The sequence below is a fragment of the Eptatretus burgeri genome, chromosome 2 (genome assembly GCF_056783735.1).
Source record: "Eptatretus burgeri isolate ZD-2024b chromosome 2, Ebu_testis_v1, whole genome shotgun sequence".
NCBI lineage: Eukaryota > Metazoa > Chordata > Myxini > Myxiniformes > Myxinidae > Eptatretus > Eptatretus burgeri.
Window position 1 is genome coordinate 81243206 of NC_140962.1, and position 18355 is coordinate 81261560.

The following is an 18355-nucleotide window of genomic DNA, read 5'->3' on the forward strand; positions in this document are numbered from 1 at the left end:
CAGTCAAAGGTTATTTCAACAGCTGTCAGATTCTTTCTAACACAAAATTACGTTGCTTTGCAGAAGAGAAAAGTGTTGTGAGAACACCCAAGTACAATTTTCAGAGCTATTGATTGGCTTGTACACTGAACGGGTTCCTACAAAGGGCTTTGCATCCACATGCTTTCGTGCAAGGCAGTCCATTCCGTGTACATTTGCACCGTCGAGTTGAGCATGACCCACGGCATTTGCATGTCGTCAGTTCTACACAGTAAGCAGTAATAGGCTGATATAGTGATATAGTGATATAGATATATATATATAAAAAAAAAAAATATAGTGAAAACCAAGTCATATTATTTTTAGAAAATGGATGGAGAAATGTTTTTTTCTATACTCCCATCAGCTCAGACATGCTCAAAAACATGGAAATCGACCCTAATTTTGTAATTTCATGTCAATTTGCGGCTGAAATATGACGAAAAGTGTATTTAATGGCGACCATTTTGTAAACTGTCATGGCGGCCATACTATCCATATCCAGAGTTGGCAACAAGTTGATTCACGTTTCTGTGTGTCTGGACAGTCAATTTACACCTGTTGCACTATTCTAACACGGAATCAGCAGGGTCGTACACTATTCTGCATTGGGCCTCCTGACTAATATTAAATGGCATGGAACCTCACACAGAGACGTCACACAGTATTACAGGTGATGACATTATATCCAATTCGTTATTGTCATTTCTCAGTGTTCATTGCTGGTAGAGATCAGGGATGACAAAACTACCAGTTTTATATACCGGAGTACAATTTATACGATATGAATGATACAGTTGGAATCTGCAAATAAATAGTGTTGAAGTGACACGAGCCGTGCTTACCCATCACTTCCCTGACGCGTTTAATCAAAAGACATCATGTTGGCCTTCACCAACATAATGTATGTCTATCTGTGAGTCTCTGTTGTTGTGTGCTCATTCAGTGTACTTTTATTGGGTAGTCGATCTAGTCGAAAAAAAAAACAAGCTTTTTTTGAGATTTGTTCTCCCCTTATTATCAGTATTTAAAATGGCGATTTCAGTTAATACAATGGCGATTTCGATGAAACTTGGTGGGTAGGTTCATACCATGACCTAGTTGTGTGCAAATGAGAACCGTTGCTATGGACACCACCGTTGCCTAGCAACGGGACTTTGAAATTTTTGAAAAATCATAAAAAAATGTATTTTTTACGAAAATGAAAAATCGGGCCACGAGTGACTGTGGGCAGTACATTCAGCGATATTGTCAAAAATTTCCAGCTGGATCCTATGAAAACTGTCGGAGAAGATAGACTTTGAATGAACCCTGGTCGAAAACAATAAAAAAAACGAAGTTCGTTATATCTCAGAGACTATGAGTCAGATATACATGAAACTGGTATGGTAGGTTCATGGTATGTCCTAGTTATGTGTGAGAAAGAACCGTTGCTATGGACCCCTCCGTTGCCTAGCAACGGCCGACTACCCATGTCCGCCTACCGGCTTGTATATTGTTGCGGTATTCGCGCCTGCCGGCGTGCTGACGGCCACGTAACTCGAATCGCGGCACGTCGCCCACCGGACGGACAATCCAGTCGTGACCCTCTCGGACTAACGCCGGGAACCAGTCACGGGTGGACCTTTCGGTCTCACCGCGATCGAGCCAATCAGCCCCCGCGTGGGATAGGGTTGCTCGCCAAATTCGACCTACCTAAGTACCCACGCGGAGGGTAGACCGGCGATCGCACCTCGCCGCAGGTCGACTTCGGATACGGGCCACTTAAGCGACCCGTTCCGTACTATCAGAATAACCGAGCGGTGTTATCGTCGACCTCGACGGTTCGATTAATTATCGGGCGTATTCAGCCCACTACCAACCCTTTACGTGAAGCAAGATGAGGATTCAATGGGAGAAATGACGAAGCGAAGCGGGAAACAGTTCAACACAAAGCATTTATTCGCGGCACACGGGAAGCACACATATAATTCCACCAAAAGCACACAGAAAAGACACAATTCCATTTACACAAAAAGCAAATATAAAAGCGAAGACAATGCAGAGCTAATACCGACTACCGAGCACACGGCAACACTTATACAATTCTACCTCACAGACGGCGCCGACAACACATACCCAAAACCAAGGAAAGAATACCCTCAAGGATGAGGCGGGCCTGAGGCCGAGACCGGGTCGCGCCTACCCGTCTGGTGATGAGACGCGGAGCGGCGATGGCGCCCCAACCCCGCGGGCCTCGCGGAGCAGTGTCTGGTAGGGGGTGGGAAAGGGGGCCCCCTTGGTCGCACTATCTCAGCGCGGGGGGAAACAGGAGGGGGTTGCTGATGCTCGGGGCATAGAGGATCTTTATTATCCCTGGTGTGCGTCTCCACCTCGGCCAGGTCGCGCTGTCGGCCTCCCTCGGGTGCAGCTCCCTGCACGACGCGAGCACCCCCTCGTCTGGTGTCGCCGCCTTTCCACAGCTCGTCCCCTCCGTTCCGACTCCAACGCACACGACGAGCAGCTCCACCGCCCGCGAAGTCTTGACCCTCTGCTTCCGACTCTCCTACTCTCCGCCTCTGGACTCTCCGACTCTCGACTCTTCTTTGGACTCTCCCGACTCTCCTACTCTCCGCCTCTGGACTCTCCGACTCTCCGCCTCTCCTGACTGACGAACACGGTCCTTTTATCCCCCCGTAGCTTCGCCTTTGACCCCCTCCCTTTGACCTTTCACCTCGCTCCCCATTGGCCCGAGAAAAAGTGGGCGTGAAGGCTTTTTGATCCACAAATTTGCATATATCGATCGTCCTGGAGGCGGGGCCAAATCGCCCCTCGCTCACTGATTGGACGGCAAAAAGTTGGCGTGTGTCGTTTTTGATCCGTTTTTGAAGCACAAAATCCGTGATTTTGTACACGCTGTTCGACGCGCGCCCTGCACGAGTCCAACACCGGTACCCACAGCGGGGCAAGAATGGTGGCGATGCTACGGTTGCGAGGTGTGACGTGAAGGTCGTGGCGGTTGTGGTGAAGCGGCATTGTGGTTGGTGGTTGATGTTGTGATTGTGGTGGTAATCATGGCGGTTGGTCCAAATTAAAGATAGCAAAAGAAAAACGGCTATCCTGAAGAGTCGCAGCTCGCATAAATGACATGTATTCCCACTAGACAACGGGTTTGGGCCTAACTACACATGCACTTACCGAGATACCTCACCTAAGGGACCTGAATGGTGGTTTGCGAATTTGGTAACCACAACACTACCCCCTCCCCTTTTTACAGACTCGTCCCGAGTCGTCAAATTTTCGTGTGCCATCATGTGTAGTTTTCCCCTAGTACATTTTACCTACGGATCCCTGAGTGCGACATTCATGGTATTCGTGTCCACAAAATAAATAACCTGAGGGCTGCGTAACTATCTAAACAAACTCACTCACACGGACGACTTAAATAAAATTGCCGGCGCTAAGACAAACATGCCGGGGGCGCACTCATATTTACAGTACATCTTAACCTTAACTTACAAATTTTACACTAAACCATGGCCCAGGATCATTGAACTCTGCAAAGAAAAGCAGTTAGCAGGGAGCCAGGCTGCCCACATGCAGTCTCTGGCTCAAACAATGCAGGTGACAGGGAACGTGGCTGGCTGCTCACACGCAGTCCAAGGCCTTCCCTTTTGAACTGAACGCAGTGAACCACAACGGTGCATGGGCTGCACAAACGTAGTCTCCGTGCCAGCTCAAGCGGCACACGCAATGAACACAACGAATGGATGGATGAATGGATGGACGCAAACACGGTGCACGGGCCGCCACTGCAGGCCCGTGTTGTAGCTGCCAACAGGGCAGTTCTTGCAGCTTGCAAACTGTTGCTTTCTGATCCTGGCGCACATGGAAACGAACAGGGGGGGGGGGCTAAACAAAATTGAGCAGGGCCGGTGAACGGGGGCAGTGGGCATGGCATGGCAAAGGCAGCAGGCAAACACAGCCCGCAGAAGAAGGCCGCTGCAGGCAAACACAGCCGGCAGATGAACTGGCCGGCACAGGCCTTGAAGAAAAACAGCCAGCAGATGAACTGGCCGGCACAGGCCTTGCAGAAAAACAGCCAGCCGGCAGACGATCCAGCCGGCACAGGCCTTGCAGCTAAGCAGCTGCAGATGAAGCTGGCCAGCCTTTGCCGTTCAGTGGAGGTTGGTGGAGGGAGTGCGGTGGTGCTGGCCACTTGGACCTACCTACCTGTCTCCCTCCCAACCTATCGCCTTTGCCTGTCACTGTACATACCCACTCCCTTAATTTGTCAAACCCCAATTTAGCCCCAACTTAATTTTTTTCTGTTGTTTTTATTTTTACTCCCCCGCTATAAATCGTCCCCTAACCCCCTTTATCGTCCTTGTTCGGCTCACCTATCCTCTCACCTAGCCGACTCCCAACCCCTACGTTCCCTTCCCGGAGGGGAACAAGGGAGAGCTAACGTCCTGTGTCGAGGCCCAACGAAGCCTCAGAATGGCCTCCCCAGAGTTCGGCGATCTATAACCAAAGTGGGTCCAGCGGCCCACAACGACAGCGAGGGGATGGATGGTGCGGAGGGGTACACTTCCTAATCTACCCTATCCATTTAACTGTTAAACTACCCCGGGGCTTTCAACAAGCGCCTCTCGCTTAAAGTATTGGTTCTAACAACCCAGATTCCCGTCGCCTGTGTTGGTGTCCTCACAATTTCGGGCCTCGCCCCCCAATTTTCTCTCCGTGCCCTCACACGGTCTCCTAGCTGGGACACGTGGCTCCCTTTGGCAGGCACGACCCTCTGCCGAATCTCCCGCTATGGCACCCCCGGGCACTACACTGCCTCCGAGCCTACCAGCTCCCTAACACCGGGGAGTGCCCCCCGCATGGCACCTCCCTGAAACGCACACGTGGCAGGCCGGCCTCCCGGGCCCCTTTCCGAGGTCACCCGTGCCCACAACACTGCCCACGCGGCTAATGGCGCCCCGGAACCCCGCACCAAGCAGGCGCACCCGTGCCCACTACTCTATCCCGGCCCCCCATGGGCCGCAGCCTACCGCGGCCGACTAGCCTGGTGCCCGGGGTACCCACTCAGCGATACTCACCTTTCGCAGCCACGCTCCCAAGCCCGTCAACAGGGCTCCTGCACCCCTCCAAATGGGTTTCGAGCCTACACTCCCACCAACAACAAAACGACCTCCATTTTTCAATTTGACTAACCCAGCTAACTCACTTTACTCTGACCCCGGGGTCCCTTGGGCGGGAGTCACTCCTCCCCCCAATCACTCATCGCACCATGCATTCCCCATTCACTCCACTCACACAGACCCGCTGGCCTCACTCACTCACCAAGCACATGCTTCCACTTCACTCACCAACTCTTCAACACACACACCACTGAACTCTGCCATCCTTCTAACTGCATCCCCTAACTAACTCGTGCTCCCACGTCGTCCCTTAAACTATAGCACGTTCCTTTTAACACTACGTAGCTAAACTACGTCCCCTCTACACATTCACTGTCAGTCACTGTCTCCAGATAAATCATTTTATTTCCCAACCTAAATCTGGCTACAATCCCTCTAACTAATCCATTCCACGGACTCCATGAGGACTTACCCCTGCCCCATGGAGTCGGTCTAACTAAGCTAACCCTTCCCCCTAACTAGTTTCCATCCTGTGCCCCAGGTAAGGGGGTCTTTCACCCCTTGCCCAGGAATCCTGTGCACCCGAAAGTGAGGCTTGCTTTTTCTTTTTTCTTTTCCACGCGCAGCACCTGCGCGGCAACTCAGAGCTCGCGCACTTTGCACCTGGCCGTGACGTCATGCAGCTGCATGTGTTCCTCGTCCCTCCTTGGACGGTACCATCCGGCAGAGATACCCCTCCTGCCGGATTCCAACCACACGTGCAGCCATGACGTCACCGTGCGCATAAAAAAAAACACAAGCCCCATGTCTCGAGGGGTTCCCCACGCGAACACATGTGCTTTGCCCGTTGGAGCTTAACACACACGATCGCGTGGAGAACCCGTACGGTCCAAATCCATTTACCTGCCTAAACTTTGTCCGTCCGCGGGATCGGCAAATCCACCGCGTGCGTTTCCGGACCGGGACTTCACTCTCGCAAGCGAGCACGTGGTGGTCTCGTGCGTTGCACAGCACGGACCGCGTGCTCACTGCTGGGTGAACCCGGCACGGTCCCTGAAACAACTACAGCCGCTACTCGGCTTTCTTTACTCGCATGTCGCCGTCGTCGTCGCCATTCAACCCACGCACACCTGCGTGTTACGACGCACACAGTCCACTCCATCACATTCACACCGGGAGACGCGGCTGCGTGCTCCCGCATGCCAACCGACATCTCCCTCACATACCGCTCTCTCACACACACGGTCTCCCTTGCACACAGCGACCTTGCACACGGCCGTTCACTCACGCGTGCCTCACTACTCACACAAACCATACTACTCACAAACGCGGGGGCACTCAACCGCGGTGCCTCATCCACACTCCGTGCCTCATCCACACACGCGAGGGCACTCACCCGCGGTGCCTCATTCACACACATGGCGACACTCACACACGGTGCCTCATCCACACACGGCGTGCTGGGAAGCACGTACTCCGGCACCATCGCCACCACACCACTCACACACGGGGTCGCTTCCACACACGGGGACGCACTCACGCCTTGCACCACACACACAGGGACAACCACACTGGGGATTTGTGTCCCCGCAAGGGTCTCCGGGGCCTCTATACCCCCCAAGCTTTCCGTGCACCCGTCCACAGCACTCGTCCCCTCAACCTCGCAAAGCACGACCGAACTCACCTGGTCGTGACTCACCTCAAGGGGGCATACTCCCTCCCCTCGTTCCTGGAGGAGGCCATCCGGGTGCTCGCACTGGGTCTCTGCACGCTCCGCGAGCTCACCCCCATTGTCCTCCACTACCTCCGTGTGTGTGTGTGCGTCACTTACCCCGTCCTCATCGTGTTGTCTCTATTTTTTCTGTCTCCCGTGTCTCTGCCAACTCTTCACCCTTTACCTCCCTTGTCTCAACTATTATTTCCTTTGTCACGGCCTTCATGCCCGCCTGCAGGCATCGGCCCATGTTCTGCGTCTCACCCCGGAACTTTTTCCTTTCCTCCTTCATGTTTGTTTCCATTCCGTTTATTTGCTGTGTATTCGCATCCATCGTCGTTTTCACTTCATTCATTTGCTTGTTCATTTCGTTTTTCATTTCATTTGTATTTGTATCCATCTTTTCGTTCATGCCTTTCATTTCGTTTTTTATTTCATTTGTCATTGCCGCCAGCATGGCGCATAGCTGGGCCACGTCGGGTGCGCTTGAGTGAGCCGTTTCGGCAGGGGTTGGGGAAGGGTCTTGGTGGAGAGGGGGGGGGGAGGTGTCATACACCGCGGCCGCTGCCGCACCCATTTCGGGCTCTGGGTTCAGTTGGGCGAGTCCGTGTTCCTGCACAATCAACATTTCCTGCTCGGGGATTCCATCCTGGACCATGGATTCTACATTACTACACATATACATTTCTAATACCACCGGCTCCCGCTCGCCTTGAGACGCCATCTTGCTTCTCGTGAAGGGTTAATTTGCTCGCTCGTAATTTGGAGGGAATCGGGGGTCGCTTCTCTCACCCCTGGACCGATTCCCGTAAATTTAGCCGGAGACAGGAGAGCCCGTTTTCCTGTTCTCCGATACCAGTGCCGCGAGGAGGGCGATGAATTTGTATCGCACGACCTGACACCAGTGTTGCGGTATTCGCGCCCGCCGGCGTGCTGACGGCCACGTAACTCGAATCGCGGCACGTCGCCCACCGGACGGACAATCCAGTCGTGACCCTCTCGGACTAACGCCGGGAACCAGTCACGGGTGGACCTTTCGGTCTCACCGCGATCGAGCCAATCAGCCCCCGCGTGGGATAGGGTTGCTCACCAAATTCGACCTACCTCAGTACCCACGCGGAGGGTAGACCGGCGATCGCACCTCGCCGCAGGTCGACTTCGGACACGGGCCACTTAAGCGACCCGTTCCGTACTATCAGAATAACCGAGCGGTGTTATCGTCGACCTCGACGGTTCGATTAATTATCGGGCGTATTCAGCCCACTACCAACCCTTTACGTGAAGCAAGATGAGGATTCAATGGGAGAAATGACGAAGCGAAGCGGGAAACAGTTCAACACAAAGCACATTTATTCGCGGCACACGGGAAGCACACATATAATTCCACCAAAAGCACACAGAAAAGACACAATTCCATTTACACAAAAAGCAAATATAAAAGCGAAGACAATGCAGAGCTAATACCGACTACCGAGCACACGGCAACACTTATACAATTCTACCTCACAGACGGCGCCGACAACACATACCCAAAACCAAGGAAAGAATACCCTCAAGGATGAGGCGGGCCTGAGGCCGAGACCGGGTCGCGCCTACCCGGTCGCGGAGCGATGAGACGCGGAGCGGCGATGGCGCCCCAACCCCGCGGGCCTCGCGGGCAGTGTCTGGTAGGGGGTGGGAAAGGGGCCCCCTTGGTCGCACTATCTCAGCGCGGGGGGAAACAGGAGGGGGTTGCTGATGCTCGGGGTATAGAGGATCTTTATTATCCCTGGTGTGCGTCTCCACCTCGGCCAGGTCGCGCTGTCGGCCTCCCTCGGGTGCAGCTCCCTGCACGACGCGAGCACCCCCTCATCTGGTGTCGCCGCCTTTCCACAGCTCGTCCCCTCCGTTCCGACTCCAACGCACACGACGAGCAGCTCCACCGCCCGCGAAGTCTTGACCCTCTGCTTCCGACTCTCCTACTCTCCGCCTCTGGACTCTCCGACTCTCGACTCTTCTTTGGACTCTCCCGACTCTCCTACTCTCCGCCTCTGGACTCTCCGACTCTCCGCCTCTCCTGACTGACGAACACGGTCCTTTTATCCCCCCCGTAGCTTCGCCTTTGACCCCCTCCCTTTGACCTTTCACCTCGCTCCCCATTGGCCCGAGAAAAAGTGGGCGTGAAGGCTTTTTGATCCACAAATTTGCATATATCGATCGTCCTGGAGGCGGGGCCAAATCGCCCCTCGCTCACCGATTGGACGGCAAAAAGTGGGCGTGTGTCATTTTTGATCCGTTTTTGAAGCACAAAATCCGTGATTTTGTACACGCTGTTCGACGCGCGGCCTGCACGAGTCCAACACCGGTACCCACAGCGGGGCAAGAACGGTGGCGATGCTACGGTTGCGAGGTGTGACGTGAAGGTCGTGGCGGTTGTGGTGAAGCGGCGTTGTGGTTGGTGGTTGATGTTGTGATTGTGGTGGTAATCATGGCGGTTGGTCCAAATTAAAGATAGCAAAAGAAAAACGGCTATCCTGAAGAGTCGCAGCTCGCATAAATGACATGTATTCCCACTAGACAACGGGTTTGGGCCTAACTACACATGCACTTACCGAGATACCTCACCTAAGGGACCTGAATGGTGGTTTGCGAATTTGGTAACCACAACAATATTTTTCTATCCCTTTGAAAGTATTACTCCTGTATATTGATTTTGTGCTATTTCCATATCTGACATGCTTTATTCCAAAGGGTTCCTGCTGTCATATTGTTGGAACTGTCACATTAAAGCTCTAAGTCCTTTAATGTTGGTTATGTCATTTAACTTCCTTTTAATATCCCTTCCTCCTGGTCCTTTGAGGAACACACAAATTGATGTCTGTGGTCCTTCCTACAGAATGAATAATGTATATATTTAATAGTCATCACCTCCCTAAAAAAATCTCACTGGCCTCATTCCTATCAATCTCTGGCTCACAATCATTCTGCCTGCACTCACTCCATCCACACCGTTGCTATCACTGCACCCTCACCACTGCCTGCTCTCACTGCACCCTCAGTACTACCTGCTCTCAATGCAACCTCACCACTGTCAATCTCCTCTATAAACACCCTTCACAAATGTAACCAACTTTTGCTGACAAATTTGTCAGATTTTGCTTCCTCCTGCAAAGCAGCTATACTTTCATTCAACTAATCCATTGCAATCCTCATGGGTACCTTTTCCTACAGCAAAGACTGCCCTCTGTCTCCTCTATCCCCAGTACTGACCACATCAAACATCACACCGTTTACAATCTTCCTCTATTCTCCTTGTTCCCCAAAGGAATTGCTCTGTCTCGACTCATTTTACAACCATCTTTTAACTACCTTTCTTTCCCTCCATTACCCAACAAATAACACAATCCCAAGATGAATTTTTTTTTTAAAGAAAACAAAGTAATGCACTATTCCACTTGCTGCCAAAACAACTTGGCCTTAGAAGGCATGGAGCTTTAAACAAAACCAATACAATTACCTGCTAATCTGCTACTGCAACTTAAAGCAATATTTAACATGCCACACTTTTCGAAAAATCAAGACAGCAAATATGTAAATACAGTACAATAAAAATAACCACTTATGATGCTTTGGAGCAGGAGCTCTGAAGCTACCAACTAGACCCTCCGAAATCTTACGATGACCACAAAAGGTTTCTCCAATGTCCTGGATTCAAACTTGCTGGGATGTATTTGGGATTGAATTCTCTGCAGTCCGTCACTCTACCCACTGAGCTATCAGAACGCATCTTTTCCAAGAATCAACTTTGTAAAAAAATCAGGCAGATATAAAATGTGATGAATGAATGATATAGGATAAGTCTGGAGACGGCGATGGTTCACGAGCAATGTACACGGTTCGCCTTTTTATTTTTTGACCTTCGAGGGGACGCCACGGGAAAACTGGCAGGAATCGGGAAAAACGTAAATGATGAAAGTTGTAGTACTCGAAGAGCACTACTTGCATACCAACTTTCATTCGAAACAGTTGAAAACCCTAGGAGCTCGATGCCCAATTTATTGATTTTTTTGACATTTTCTAGGTTCGTGACCTTGTGACCCTGACCTTGGGACGAAAATGAAAAATCGAGCTCCGTGTGGCTATGCAGGTGCCATTGGGCTAACCAAATACCGAAACCCCTGCTAGATTCGACAAACCCCTTCGGAGAAGATGTAACCTGAAATCGACTACCCCCTAAAAACACGTTTTTTTGGGCGTGGCTCAAACCATAATGGGCGCAGCATGCCCATTCTCAGGAAAACACAACTAGATCATGATATAAACCTCCCACCCAAATTTTATCAGGATCGGATGAAAACCCACGGAGCTATGCTCGGGACAGACAGATAGGCAGACAGACAGAGAGACAGACAGACAGACAGACAGACACCCATAACGAATATAGTGGTCACTTACTGACTCGTGAACCAACAAGACATGCAATTATTTTTAAGACCCTGACAAATTGTAGACCAGATATGATGCTACACTTGAAAATAGCAAACGTTAACGAGGTTGTACTTGCTCTTCATGCTGTAATGCAATGGTCTTTAGCCAACGAAGCAATACAAGTTTTTTTTTCCCATTTAATGTGGAAGATAAGCCAAAAAAGTACGAGACGTCTATTGAAATAAACTCATATATTCTTACTCCATATACATATACTGTATATTTAAATATATATAAAAAGTTTGTGTGTCTTAAACTTTTGCGAATATCTCGTTCAAAGAGCATTCTGAATGCTCCTTGTAAGACAATAGAAAAATCAATAATTTTCAGACCAAGTACCTCTGAGTTTTAGAAACTTCAATGTTTCACTTTAACTCTGAATCCAGAAATTTTTGTTTTGCTACCATGTTGAGGATGATATCCATCCAACCAATTGTTCATTCGTCCATCAATATACTCTTGTCCAAATCATACCTTGAAAATGGAGGCAAGCATAACTGGTGTGACGGGTACACCGTCACTTCGGTGTTTCCGTGGGATGCGCTGCCTCGCTTCGTGCACCATACTGGAGACAGTGGGCAGCAAAGGCAAATGCAAAGGGACGGGCTCCGTCAGACGCTGCAAAACTTGCCCAATGTCCCCAACCTCTGCAAGAGATGACAGTAAGATGAGAATCAAGAAGAACACAATCACACAACAAAATACAAAAAAGGAGCAATCAGAGATTGAAGACCCTCACCAGGACTTGTTTTGTGTGGTGTGTTGTATGCGGCGTTTGTTTATTGGTGTTACATAATTAATGAGGCATAACGAGAACTGCCACTTTATAACTGCTGGCAGTGATGACCGGGTAACAAGACATCCTGCTTTGAGGCAACCCCGCTTTGATCGGACACCTGATCCTGACCCACAACATATTTTTTATAATTATTCAATTGAATTTGGAATGGGATTAAAATCAGTTCAATTCAAATCAAATGGAAGACCAAATAGGTGCAGTTCTGCATTGGAGTAATCAGAAGGAACCCAAACAAGCACAAAGAAAAGATGAAGTCAAAAGGAGGAACCTGGATAGGATTTTCTTATCAGCTGCTACTCCATCCACCCATTGGGATCATACTCTGTGCAGAGCGTTGGTGCTGCCTAAGCAGGTCTCCTTGGCTATTGGGCACAATCCTTTACGGGACGCCACTCCGACACAGGACACCAGCAAGCTGGCACTCATTTTGTTGACATCGGAAGGATGACAGGCAGAGTCAACCCCACCTGGTATTAATTCAACAGCTGAGTGCGATTTGAACTTCGGATCCCAGGATACCAAACTCACCACCCTAACTATTAAGCCAACACCAGGCTGCTACTCCTCTACCCTGAAACCCATACAATCACAGCCAAGTGAGCCTTATTCAAAAAATAAAAAAATTTAAAAAAAAGAATGTAAAAAAACCCACATCAAAAAATTAAATAATTCTGGCTGCCAGACCATGTGTTTGATCAAGTTGAAATTTAAAACATGCATTTCCATCACTACGAGATCACAATTGTGAAGTTTCACATCGATTGATTGAGCGGTTCCAGAGAAAACATTATTTAATATTTTTCTTAAATCCAATATAGCTGCCAAGCCATGTAAGATCAATTATTCCGAAACAACCTAGTACACACATTCTTTTGGGGAACATTTATGTGAAGTTTCCCCTTGATCTGTCCAGCTGTTCTGGAGAAGATTTGAAAATGTTTTCGGGTAAATCCAACACAGCTGCCAAACCATGCAACCAATGACATCATATGTGTGAACCTTTTGTTCCTCATGGATAGGCAGTCATATGTGTAAAGTTTCAACTCGATCTGTTCAGCCATTTCAGAGAAGATTTCTGAAGGTTTTTTTTAATTTTTTAAACAATATGGCTTCCGAATCACGTGACCGATGACGTCATCACTTATTTTTTGTGGACCATATGCAATTACGATGTCTATAACGAAGGCACTTATGATGTCATTTAAAAAAAAAAATCACACTTATTCCCCATGAGTACTTGCTATGTACCAAGTTTCAATTTTTATCTTGGTGTGGTTTCATAGACACAGAGGTCCAATTTTTTTCCGTTTTTCCAACATGGCTGCCACACCACATGACCTATGATGTCATAATTATCATTAAAACATTCGACATGAGTAGTCGCACCAAAGGTGAAAATTTTGTCTCAATCTGACAAGCGGTTGTAGAGAAAAACACAAAAGTTCGGTGCGGACAAACAAACAAACACAGACAAACGAGCAAATGAAAAATCACTCTTGTTCTTGTCATCTACTCAACTCATCCACCTTGTTTTGTCACAACTTGTCCACAACTTTTTGAGATATAGTGATACATTTCGATTTTGACCCAATCTATCAATTTTAGAAATTCAGCCTGTGTTGACATTTTGACCTTAAAATGAATAGGTGCTTGAATTCAGCGACCTGAAATGAAAATGCTCTTCAAATTACAAGTCAATCGGATGAAAATTGAGGATTTTAGAAAATCTGGCCCAATTTGGCCCAACTTGGTCTTTTTTTAATCTCAAAGTTAATAGGTGGTTGAATTCAGTGACCTGATATGCAAACGGTGTTCAAATTTCAACTCAATCGGATGAAAATTGACAATTTTAGAAACAAAAAATTTGGCCTATTTTGGGTTGACCTTCAAAAAAAAAAAAATTGTATACATTGTCGAGGCTCGGGTGAGAGCTAACACATAACGCATAGCAAGGGGGGCATGAGACAAGAGGGGCGGGAGTGGGAAGGACAAAACAGTGGGGAACAGAGACAGGATATCTGTGGAAGGGAGAGGGATGGGACGGGGAACATGGGGAATACAAGATGGACATTACAGGGACTTTCAGGAAGGAAAGCAGGGAATTTGAAGGAGGTGGGCTTGGGTGGATTATCAGGGGAAGAAAAGATCGAGGATTTGGGTGGGGGATGATAAGAGGTGGTGGTGAACAGCTGTTTTGAAGGCCTGGAGGGAAGAATGGGATTGAATAGAGTGAGAGAGTTTATTCCAAAGGCGGGAAAAAGAGGAATGAAAGAGTGAAGGTGAGCAGTCATTCGTGATTTTGGTAGTTTTACCAGAAGGGGGTTGTTGGCGGACCTTGAGCGCCCTGCGGAAATGTGGGGACAAATCGCAGAGAGAGCGTGGGGGGGGGGAGGCTGGCAAGGAGACTGTAGAAGACAGAAAGACCACCGACCAGCCTGCGGTGAGACAGAGAGAGGCCCAAAGACTCATCCTCATCGCGGGAGATGCCAATGATCCGAAATGTCTTGGTTTCCACAGCGTGAAGCCGAGAAAGGTGGGAGGCAGGAGCACAAACGCAGAGGGGAGAGCAGTACTCCATCAGGCTGCGGAAGAAAGCTTTGTGAATGGTCAGGAGCTCAGGTGGGCCGAGGAAGGACTTTGCACGAAGGAGGATTCCCAGTCAGCGACTGGCTTTGGAGGCCAGGTTGGAAATGTGGCTTTCCCAGGAAAGGTCATGGCAGATAGTGAGACCCAGAAGCTTGAAAGAAAGGACTTCTGCCAGAGGATTGTTGAGAAAGTGGACGGGGGGGGGGGTTCTAAGTGGTCCTTTCGGAGAGACATTGTGAGAGTGTGAGATTTGTCCGGATTGAAAGACATGTTCCACGTGTTGGACCAGCTTGTGATTTTATCCAGATCTGCAGTGAGCAAAGAAGCTGCTGCTTGCCGGTCTGAGTGATGACCGATGGTACGGCAGAGGGTGGAGTCATCAGCAAAGAGACAAAGAGTATTTTCCTGAGTCGGAGAGATCATTGATGAAAACCAGAAAAAGAACAGGGCCCAGAACGCTACCTTAAGGAACTCTAGCCTGGACAGGAAGAGGGGATGAAAGAACTCCATTTAGGGCCACACGTTGACAGCAACAGTAGAGGAAGTCTGCAAGCCATGAGTGGAGATGGCCTTGGATACCATAGGAAGAGAGTTTGGTGAGCAGGGCAGGGTGCCAGACCATGTCAAAAGCACGCGATATGTCTAGGGACATGGCTTTGATTTCATGTCTGGCATTGAGGACCTCCATCCATTGTTGGGAGAGCAGAAGCAGCATATCTAGGGTAGAGTGACCTGGTCTGAAACCAAATTGATGATCGGAAATCAAGCCATTGGAGAAGATGAAGGATTTAATGTCTGAAGCGATGATGGATTCCATAACCTTGCTGATGATTGGGAGAAGGCTGATTGGTCTGTAGTTGCAGGGATCTGTTTTTGCACCTTTTTTATACAGGACAGTAATGTTTGCTGATTTCCAAGCAGATGGCAGATGACCTTGAGCAAATGAGAGGGTGAATAGAACAGAGAGAGGGTAGGCAAGAGCAGAAGAGCAGGTTTTTCGGACACATGGGCTGATGCCGTCTGGACCGGTTGCAGAATCTGAGTCGAGGTTTGACAGCAAGCTCTCCACCTTGTCAGGAGAAAAGGACACAGAGTACAGGGATAGTTGGGTGCGACTGGGTAAGGTGGGTAGAGAAAGCGATGGGTTTTTGACACAAGATTTAGCTGCAAACACCGAGACCTTATGGCCTATGTTGACAAAATGTAAGTCACAAAAAGGAGATAGTTTTGATGAGCATGTTGTTGAAGCCATGTTGATGTGGTCATGCATTTCAGAAGCAGTGCATTAAGCTGAGCACTGGTGGCAGGTGGAGAGGGTTGAGGGTGGCATCCAAATGATCAAGGGCAAAGTATGAGAGCTTGGAACCAGGTGTTTAAGGCGCTGAGCCTTACCTCCACTATCCTGCTCAAATAAGGACTTTCCTAGAAGCTGGTCTGTTGACTCCTTCCTGTGGCACAAGCCATGGAATTCATGCAGAAAATCACCTGAAACAAAAGGAACACAAAGCGCAATTGAAAGTGCTCAATGTACAGTCATTTACACTTGCAATATCACTCTGTCGTTTTTTAAAATTTTTTCTGTGCATGTTATTATAATGCAACTGTACACAATGCGCAAACTATTTACACATGCATTTCCTATTATCCTGCTATGCTTCAAATCAAATGGCAGGAAGTACAGATTGAGTCAGGATAAGGATGTAATCCACTTGGAATACAATTTGAAGGAGCAGATGAACAGGACGTGAAGTCAAAACAGAGACTGGACATGCGTAAGTGTGAATAACAAGTGAAGCCAGAAATGCAAGGAAATTAACTTGATGAATAACGAACGTTTCCTACCGCACAATTTATATCGTGCCATTTCCAATAGAGAAATTTCGTGAATTAAAAGCTCTTCCATGAAAATCAATATCCCTTCTTTTGAACAATACCTTATGATTGTAATGGCTGTAATTAAACAGAAATGGGTCACCTGCCCTTTAAGACTTGCTGGATTATCTGCCGTCATTTGGGCCTTTGGCAAATAAAGTTACAAATGAATACAGGCAGCAGGCTCATATCAGAAACACCAAATGAAGGTGCACACCCTTGGTGCTGCAATTAGTCTCTCCATACAAGCTCTCCTCAATTTCCTCTTTCCTCAATGTTTTCCCCATCCAAAGGCTAAGCTTTATATACGTAGAACTACCTGCACCACCGTACAGTTAAACTAATAGGACCACAGTCTCATGGGTCTTCTTACATAACAGGCACTGTGGGTTGTCTGCCATGCGCACCCGCACAGACCATTGTGGTGCTTGAAGAGGATCCAAGTCCCTGGAAAATGAAAAGAACGACGAGGTGAGAACAAAATAGAGCCAGACCAGCCTCTGTAATTCACAGTAAACAAAAATGGAAATTCTGGCATTGCAAGAGGTATTTACTGTCTGAAGCCTTGAAACAATATAGGAAGTGCTCTGACATCGAGGTATGCATAACCAAAAGCCACAGTGAAGCTAAAAGTATCGTCGTATACAGGATTTGTATAATGCGTAAAAGGGTACATACGAGTACACATCATTGTCCACAATGATGTCCTCAGTCAGATGTGGCCAAGTGGCAGCAAGATGAAGGTCACTGCAACAAAAAATATTAAAGATGAACAGTCAGTAAGTGAGATGCCCACTTTAATCACAACCCATAAGAGCAAAATAATCAATGTCATTGGAACATATACTGGCTCATTTAAGATTCTATACATGAGGTGACAAAAAATTTAAGTGATCTGACCTCACAGGGTCCTCACAGGCACCAAAAGGTAACTTTCCAATCTCCAGGCCCCCAACTTCACTCGCAACACAGGCATCCATATCTAGCAACAAGAAGGTAAGAGCACAAACCAGACATACAATGATCCCTTCCACAATTAAAACAGTCGCACAATACAGTATTTTGTTCGAAATTATTACCTTTGCCACTAAACGTAGACGGAGGTTGTGTGTGCACCCGTTTGTTTGTCTGTGAGCAGGATATCTCAAAACAATATGGACGGATTCGGCCGAAACTCGGTGGACAGGTTGCGTGCATGACAAGGATGAATCGATTTGATTTTTGAGAAGATCCGGATCCGGATTGAAGAATTTTTAAAGTGATTCTTCACCATTGAGAGATGGGACCAAAAACGAGATATAGCACGATAGTTCAAAACGTTGATGACAGATTCGGACGAAACTTGAAAGATGAGTTGGGTAGGTGACAAGAACAAGCCAATTAGATTTTGGTTCAGCTCTGGATGCAGACCCGGCCTATCAGTGGGCTGGAAAACTAAACTGTTCAGCCTGGAGGAGGTATGCGCTCCACCGAGTGGCATTCCAGTTCATAACTAAATCCCCAGAAACAAAGACACCATTACCAAGTACTATTTTAGAAAAGGAAGGATCTATATGAGAAAATATACTTTGTATCCACTAGCACAGTATTTTAATCCTTTCATGGCATGCAGTGACAGCATTTGAGATTTGAATATTGTTACCACAATTTAAAATGCAATCATTTCAGAAAAAAAAAATGCAAAATTCACACTTCCAATTGCTACAGAGCCTATATACTGATTCTCTTTAAACCTGGAAAGAACAATGAAAGCAACAAAAAACAGCAAAGGTT

General features: G+C 48.1%; 1 protein-coding gene across 2 annotated transcripts in view; it reads right to left on the reverse strand.

Annotated features, from left to right (window-relative positions):
- RAB3GAP1 (RAB3 GTPase activating protein catalytic subunit 1) overlaps positions 1 to 18355 on the reverse strand; it is a 93307-nt gene that overhangs the window by 37259 nt on the left and 37693 nt on the right. For both annotated transcript variants that reach the window (XM_085870027.1, XM_085870028.1), the window contains exons 9-13: positions 17483 to 17564; positions 17261 to 17329; positions 16956 to 17029; positions 16103 to 16195; positions 11800 to 11972 (exon numbers count right to left, since the gene is read on the reverse strand). In XM_085870027.1, the coding sequence (XP_085726153.1) occupies positions 11800 to 11972; positions 16103 to 16195; positions 16956 to 17029; positions 17261 to 17329; positions 17483 to 17564 (491 nt within the window). The remainder of the gene's footprint in view (positions 1 to 11799; positions 11973 to 16102; positions 16196 to 16955; positions 17030 to 17260; positions 17330 to 17482; positions 17565 to 18355) is intronic.